This window comes from Culex quinquefasciatus, chromosome 3 (assembly GCF_015732765.1).
Source record: "Culex quinquefasciatus strain JHB chromosome 3, VPISU_Cqui_1.0_pri_paternal, whole genome shotgun sequence".
NCBI classification, from domain to species: domain Eukaryota; kingdom Metazoa; phylum Arthropoda; class Insecta; order Diptera; family Culicidae; genus Culex; species Culex quinquefasciatus.
The window spans coordinates 76,649,805-76,657,717 of NC_051863.1; the positions used below are offsets into that span (position 1 = coordinate 76,649,805).

General features: G+C 34.4%; 2 protein-coding genes across 5 annotated transcripts in view; one reads left to right on the forward strand and one right to left on the reverse strand.

Annotated features, from left to right (window-relative positions):
* The window catches only part of LOC6033839 (mothers against decapentaplegic homolog 4), a 28,620-nt gene extending 26,892 nt beyond the window's left edge, over positions 1-1,728 (forward strand). For all 4 annotated transcript variants that reach the window (XM_038261630.1, XM_038261629.1, XM_038261628.1 and 1 more), the window contains one exon: positions 42-1,728. In XM_038261630.1, coding sequence (XP_038117558.1) covers positions 42-253 — 212 coding nt within the window. In that variant the 3' untranslated portion in view covers positions 254-1,728. The remainder of the gene's footprint in view (positions 1-41) is intronic.
* A 4,490-nt stretch (positions 1,729-6,218) lies between these two features.
* On the reverse strand, positions 6,219-7,464 carry LOC6033837 (protein unc-50 homolog). The gene is made up of 3 exons (XM_001844178.2): positions 7,054-7,464; positions 6,849-6,914; positions 6,219-6,791 (listed from the first exon to the last, which is right to left on the reverse strand). The coding sequence occupies exons 1-3, from the start codon at positions 7,304-7,306 to the stop codon at positions 6,295-6,297; spliced, it is 816 nt and encodes a 271-aa protein (XP_001844230.1). The 5' UTR covers positions 7,307-7,464; the 3' UTR covers positions 6,219-6,294.
* Positions 7,465-7,913: the final 449 nt, after the last annotated feature.

Genomic DNA, 7,913 nt, shown 5'->3' on the forward strand with positions numbered 1-7,913 from the left:
CGTGGCTCAAGTAGGAGGTGGACTAATCATTAAATTTTTAGGTATTTCAGCGGCGGCCGGCATCGGTGTGGACGACCTGCGAAGACTGTGCATTCTGCGGCTGTCCTTTGTCAAGGGATGGGGTCCGGATTATCCGCGGCAGTCCATCAAGGAGACGCCGTGCTGGGTAGAGGTACATCTGCACCGTGCGCTGCAGCTGCTGGACGAGGTTCTGCACCAGATGCCGATCGATGGGCCGCGAGCCGTCGAGTAAGCGTCGAGGAGGATGCATCACTCACACTTAAATGATTCGAGTAATTCAGAGAAAATGTGTTGTCTGCTATCAGAGAGAAAGGGTGAATGAGTGCTTGTGTGTGAGTGTTAGAGGTTTGAAAAAAGTGTTTTTATTTTGTGATTTGTTAGTGCATAATGTTTTAATTAAGGAAAACATGTATACTTGGCAAATACCTAAACTATGACTAAAATTATTTATACAAAATGAAACTATAAAAGTACGCTGACTATGAATAAAGGTTAAAGAAACAAAAACAAAAGGCAAGTGTTAACTCGTTTAGAAATGTGCAACACTGAAAAACTCTCTGAACAATAACTCAAAGACATACAAAAAAATCAACGCAGTAAAGAGCAGTCTAAATTAAGATTTAAACAAATAAAAAACAACCGACAAATTATACTACCTCTGACATGAAAATAAAACAACAACAAACACTCACTTTATACAAAAAAAAGTAAAATAAAAACAAAACAGCAACAAAAACACGTACATAGCGGATAGAACAAATGAAGGAAATTCACAGAAAAAAAGAATATAACTGTAAACAAACAAAGAGTAGACGTGCTAATAATTTATTAAGTATTCAACGGCGCAAAATCGCCACAGAAAATACAAAATAAAAACACTAAAAAAAGTTGAATGTTTCAGACTAACTAGTTATTGTTAAAGGAAAACACGGTACCTTAACAGAGACCACACTGATGTGAGCAAATTGATTCTTGAACTTTCCTCTTAAAACAAGTTGAAAGTACGATCAATGCCATTTAAAAATTGCAGTCTCGAAGACACGCACCCAGACAGACAGACAGACAGAAGAAAAAAAACACAGAATTTTAAATTCACCCAAGCGGCCACAGCAAGCGAAGAGTGCGACTGTTCATGAGTCTTGAAAAGGAACAATGAATTAAAATATAACAAAACACACAAGAAAGAATCACAAGTGCAATGAAGAAGAAATCGTTTAAAGCAAATAAAATAAAAAAGGGCAGTTGAAAATGCCCCAACCGTTATGCTAGAGGTTTTGCGAAAGTTGTTGGCGCTGCATCTGGATGCAAAGGCAAAATAGTTATTTTCTACAAACACGACTCTTTCTTTTTTTTCTGTTTTAAGAGAATTCACGGCACCCGCGAGACTCTGCTCTACTCGCAAGCGAGGGAGGCAAATGGGGTGTCGTCGCGTAGGTTTTTTGCTTGCTATCACACAGACAGAACACACTAGAAATAAATACACACACATTTTGTAATTTGAATTAGTATGTAGAGGAAGAAGCAGCAGCAGCAAGGATTAGTCCCTATATGAGAAAGTAACTGTAAAGAGAAAGGAAGATTGGCAATTGCTTGTGTGAGAAGAGTGCGAGCGCGCGCGCGCAGTGGAATTGCGCCGTCAGAATTATATTTGACCTGATGAATTCTAATAAATTTTAAAGAATAACAAATAAAAATATGCTCCTCTAACAGTTTTGTTTTATTTCAATTATTGGAGAATTTTTTCTTATGTACGTCAAGTTAAAGATTCTTACTTGTTTCTTTCCAATTCGACCACTTCCACTTAGTTATCTCGGGTAAGGTTTCAAAATGCCGTAAGATCCACCGTAATCTCCGACACTAATTTTCGTTTTTTCAAATTTATTTATTTTTAGTTAAGGGCACTCAAAGGTTTTTGGTAAGTAGGTCGAACCCCGATTCAAAAAGGGCTTCGTTTACCAATGGCTCTTACGTCTTTGAAAAAACGTATCCGAGATAGAATGTAACACAAACAGAAACATAGTTCAACTATAAAAATCATCATTATCAAACTTTTCAAGTTTTCGATAAAACTTGTAAAGTTTAGCCTTTGATTTTTTTTTTGGATCGTGCAAAGAAGTGTAAAAAATCAACATAATTCCATGTTATATATTATGGGATGAATATATTATGGGATGAAAATTTTATATTATCAAAATACCCAAATAATAACAAAAAAAACGTTACTTATCCACCGTAGGGTGGTTGATGCCTTCCTCACAATAACATAGTTTTGGATCGCATTATCAATTCGGATATCCAAAAAGTGTTTAATTAACACTTAAGTTCTGATAACTTTTGATAGGGTTATCAGATGTTTTCGATGTTTTGAGCTCGTTGGAAAGGTCTTTTGAATACCTTTCTAAAAATGTACAACATGACGGGTTTTTTTTTCCTCAAAATGTTTTTTTTTTAGCATTAATTTACTAAACTTGCGGATTTTAAACAGAGACTTATGGGACCTCAAGACGGATCGAATGAGACCAAAACGATCAAAATCCGTGAAGTCAATCAGGAGATAATCGAGTGACATTTTTTTGTCCAACCACCTACACACATCAACACAGACATTTGCTCAGAACCTAATTCTGAGTCGATAGGTATACGTGGAGGTGGGTCTACGAGGTCGAATTAAGAAGTTAATTTTTCGAGTGATTTCATAGCCTTTCCTCAGTAAGGTGAAGAAGGCAAAAAAAGACTCGTGAAATAAAATTTAACCTCTAGCTAATAAAATGGTACGGGCTAAATGAGCAATTCTCTACGAAATCGGTCTTTTTTTTTTTGAATTTTATTTTTTGCAGGGTGGCCACTCAAGTCGGGAAATCGGGAAAGTCGGGAATTCGCCAAAATCCGTTAAAAATCGGGAAAAAGTCGGGAATTTATGATTTTTTGTCAAAAAGTCGGGAAAAGTCGGGAATTCTGAGCATACATGATTGAAAATTATTTTTTAACTCTTGAATAATTTTGAAATATTTTGTAAAATTTTCAAATTGAATTCATTCATTTCTGCTTTAGTAACTTACTTTAAATTTAAGGTTCTTTTCACTATTTCAATATATTTAAGTATAGAAAGGCTGTTAAAGGCATTCAAAATCTTAATGAATATTGGAGTCTTTGACACAGATTTTCATAATATTTTTTATGAATCAAATGATCGCTTTAATTTTTGTTCGTCAAACAAGAGGTAAAGTTAATGGACAACTAATATAAAAATAGAGCATAATGGCCAGCTTAGAATTATGATTCTATTTCATTTTGTCACATAATTGGATATTTGGTAACAGATTCCAACTTGGGTTTGGCAATGGTTTTTTTTTGGTGAATATTTTTAATGGTTTAACTAAATTCATTCATTGAACTTTTTTTTGTGAGTATGGCTAAATTACCTACCATAGATAAAGCTTTATTTTCAGTTTTCGGAAAACCTAAATATCGAATAAAATCCAAAATTGAAAAACTTTTTTACGTTTTGGAAACTTAAAGAAAATATTAAAATTGCAAAAAAAATAATCCAAGAAATCTTTAGTTATTGCAAAATTGTTTAAAAAAAATGTTTCTTCAATTATTTTTTCTTAAAATAAGTGGGAAAACATAAAATCATATCAAACTTAATTTTCATTGAAAAATAAAACAGTTAAATACTGACCACTACATTAATTAAAATTGATTAGAAAATTTAATAATTGTAATTGTAAAAAATTACAAAATTAAAATTAAATTTTATTAATTCCTTGACATTTTTCTAAATCCTTTGAATGAATAATAACAACAATTATGTTTCAATCATTCTTTGATTTAAAATGATGATGAAGTTTTGAAAAAATAGGAACGCTATTTTAAGTTCAGTTATCTTTAACTTTTTGTCATTTTCAGTCGAAACGAAGTATCAAAAACTATACGTTTGCCAATTTAAAAAATAACATGGAAGTTATAAGTATTGTTAAACTTTCGATTATTTTTTCAAAGACTAATTGTTTGTGTTTCTACTCTGAATGTTTTTTTATTTATTGTTTAGTTTTTGTATTTACAAAAAATCCTATAATTGGATTTTTTTTAAAAATCATTGTGATTTTTTTTAAAAATCATTGTGATTTTTTTTTTCGCTGGTTAATATTGACTGTTCTTATAGAAAGTTTTTTGTTTGAAATCATTCTTTAGATAAGAAATGCCTATTATTTGAGCATTCTGGAAAAAGTCGGGAAATTGAAAATGGAATTTGAGTGGTCACCCTGTTTTTGTATTTTTTAATCCGGCTGAAACTTTATTGGTGCCTTCGGTATGCCCAAAGAAGCCATTTTGCATCATTAGTTTGTCCATATAATTTTCCATACAAATTTGGCAGCTTTCCATACAAAAATGATGTTTGAGATTCAAAAATCTGTATTTTTTGAAGGAATTTTTTGATCGATTTGGTGTCTTCGACAAAGTTGTAGGTATGGATATGGACTACACTGAAAAAAAATAATACACGGTAAAAAAAATTTGGTGATTTTTTATTTAACTTTTTGTCACTAAAACTTAACTTGCAAAAAACACTATTTTTAATTTTTTTTATATGTTTTAGAGAACATCAAATGCCAACTTTTCAGGAATTTCCAGGTTGTTCTAAAAATCTGTGACCGAGTTATGAATTTTTTAATCAATACCCTTTTTTTTCAAAAAATCGAAATATCGGTCGCAAAAATTTCTCAACTTCATTTTTCGATGTAAAATCAAATTTGCAATCAAAAAGTACTTTACTGAAGTTTTGATAAAGTGCTCCGTTTTCAAGTTAAAACCATTTTTAAGTAACTTTTTCGAAAACAGATCGGAAAATTTCACGAATGTTTCATATTTTTACATTGTAAAACGGATCATTAGTTGCTGAGATGTCGACATTAGAAAACGGCGGGTTGTTTGGGTGAGATTTAGAAAACATAAATTTTCCTGATTTTAAACACTTGCATCGGAATATCTCAGCAACTAAGGGTCTTATCAACAAAGTTCAAAAAAGCAAAACATAGAGAATTTTCTCAGCTTTTCAAAAATATTTTTTCAAAGGTGGGTAAACATGTGCACTAATTTTAAAAATGAAAAACTGCGACTATTTTCAAAAAAAAAAATACTTAAAAATGGCTTTAACTTGAAAACGGTGCACTTTATGAAAATTTCACTGAGGTACTTTTTGATTGCAAATTTGATTTTACATCGAAAAGTGAAGTTGAAAAATTTTTGCGACCAATATTTCAATTTTTGAAAAAAAAAACAAAATTGATTAAAAAAAAAAGGTCAAAGATTTTTAGCACAACCTGGAAATTTCTGAAAAGTTGGCATTTTATGTCCTCTAAAACATAAAAAAAATAAAAAAAAATGAAAATAGTGTTTTTCTTCCAAATTAAGTTTTAGCTCGTGTCGAGCTCTGTTATAATGCAATAATTATTTATCAAACCGAACTTGGAAATTTAACAAAGGGTTAAAAAGGATGACACTAATCAAACTTCTGTAAAGTCAAAATCTTGGTCAACATAAAACGAGCTCGAATTTCTTTTGTAGCATCATGCAATTCTGCAAACAATTTGTGAGATGTTGATGCCATAGGTACATTCCCATGCTCAAACTAGCCTCTTGAGCCCTATGGCAACGATCCTTAGGCCAATTTTTGCTAATGTTTACAATAAATACTTCCTAAATTTCACAATCTTTCAAAAAAAAAAAAACGATCGCATTTCTGAGCAGTTGTTCTATTTGTTTCACCTTGAACTCTTCATATTTTTCATGCATTTCATACCCGGTAAAGGTCAAAGCCTGACTCCAACGTCAAGCCGCATTTGGTCACGAAGGAAAATGATTTTTTCCTCGATGAAAAACACATAAGAACGATTGAAATTGACATAAATCCACAAATTTCATTTCATGCACGCTGCAGCACGCATGATGCACAAACCACACCTCTACACAATTTTGACAGCAACACGGAATCTGTTAGCGATCCTCGAAAAACGCGTATCGGAACACATCACAAGCAAAAAATCTATGTACCAAGAAAGATGAAAAAATGCGGAGCAAAACATTCAACCAACCGGTCCCGATCAAGTTTTGCTAAGTTCTCCAAAGGTCAATGACATTAATATGATTGCAAAATGATTTTCGAAATGGAATATACTATTTTTTTTTCAAGCAAATTTTGTTTGAGTTTACATAAGTATTGCTCACTCCTCAGTGCATCAATAAATATTTTTATTTCGCATTGTTTTACCCTTACAGTACTCGATAGTGATAGAAATACATCAGAGATACGCTTAAATTCCAATGTATGATTAGCGTCACGATGTAAAACACAAACAGCAGCGGCAGCGTGACTAAAATGATTCGCGTATTTTTCAAATTCGGCACCACGTTGTAACCCAGGAAGGTAATGTAGATGTAGTAACTCAGGGCCGCCAGCCAAATGCTGTTCCCGATGAACGTCGAGACGAACCAATCGTGACTGATGAGGGGATGGTAGAAGAACAGCTGGATGAAATGCAGCAAAATCAGTGGCGGGAAGAACGCATTCAGGTGCACGTCGAACGCGTAACCCCACTCGATGTCGGTGTCCGAGTTGCGGTCCCGCAGATACCGGTTCGTAACGAACCAAAGCAGCGTGGCCACCACCATTCCGCACAGGATGCAGTCCACAAACACGACGTACAGCATAAACAGAATGCTCTGGCCGATTCCCAGGCTGAGAACCCACGCGAATCCAATGGATGTTACTAAAAAGAATTGCAACTTGGGAAAGTGTCTTATTTCAGGAAAGCTCAGGAACCTACCACACAAACAAGCCACGAGCAGCACGAGAAAGGCTGGGTCGTCTCTGGCAAATTGTGATTTCGTTTCTGAAAGTAAGGCAAACTAATTGCGAGATGGACCAACTATGGTCTCAGCAGTCGTATGACAGAAACAAAAAAAAAAAAAAATAAGGCAAACTAAATTCAAAATTCCGTCGTAAAAAAAATCCCCAGATCCCAATCCTACGTTTACGGTAGTTGACGTTCCGGTAAACCTTCTTGGGGGCAATAAAGAGGTACAGCATCTGCCACATTGCAAACTCAAAGTCCATCTGGTCGAACTTGACGAACCGCCGGAGGTATTTGTAGCTTTTGTTGGTCGCCGACATGCAGTCGTTCCGATAGTTGGCCGGCGGTGGCAACGGTGAGGTGGTCCGCGATGGTCCCCCAAGTAGGGAGCTGTTGCTGCGCGAGGGCGTCGGCGATGTTGAGTACTTCATCGCTGTGGGGTTTCAATCCTCTCGCACAAATTACCAGATGTTCATAATTTAATTTCAGTCGAAATGTCCACTGAAAAATTGCAAAATTTCTTCAAATTTCTAATCTTAGTCGTATTTTTCACAACATAAACAAAGAACTGTCACATCATTTTTATGTTGTTGGCAAAAGTGCGACCGCGGCTGAACAATTGCACGTTGAAATGGTTTTACAAGACTGGAGTTGGAATCATAATTCAGCACATTCAAAAACTACACGTCTATTTAGAAGTATTACCGTGAAACAAAAAAAAAAATATTATAATGCAACAGGTATAACCAAAATGACGAAAAAGGATGAAATTCCCTGTTTTAACGAAGTTTCATTCGTGAAGATCATAGAGTACGTTATCTACGTGCGCATGTATTGCGTGTACGTACACGAAAAAAAGTGAGGTTAAATTTTATACCGACCAGCAAATCAAATGGTGTGCTAGTGTGCGTGAGAGCGGGTTTAGATAACTCTATAAGGCTTTCTAGTCAGAAATTTACCAATACATTCAAAGTATGTTTACATTACAGCTGGACGATTGTTTGCATCAGGTTTCCTATCTCTTTCTAGCAAAAGTTT

What these genes read in the sequence shown, in the direction of transcription:
- LOC6033837 (XM_001844178.2), bottom strand. Translation starts at nt 7,306, where the DNA reads ATGAAGTACTCAACATCGCCGACGCCCTCGCGCAGCAACAGCTCCCTA. An exon ending in GAACGTCAACTACCGTAAAC is followed by an intron (nt 6,915 to 7,053) that starts GTAGGATTGGGA and finishes CCTTACTTTCAG; the next exon opens with AAACGAAATCACAATTTGCC. An exon ending in GCTCGTGGCTTGTTTGTGTG is followed by an intron (nt 6,792 to 6,848) that starts GTAGGTTCCTGA and finishes AATTCTTTTTAG; the next exon opens with TAACATCCATTGGATTCGCG.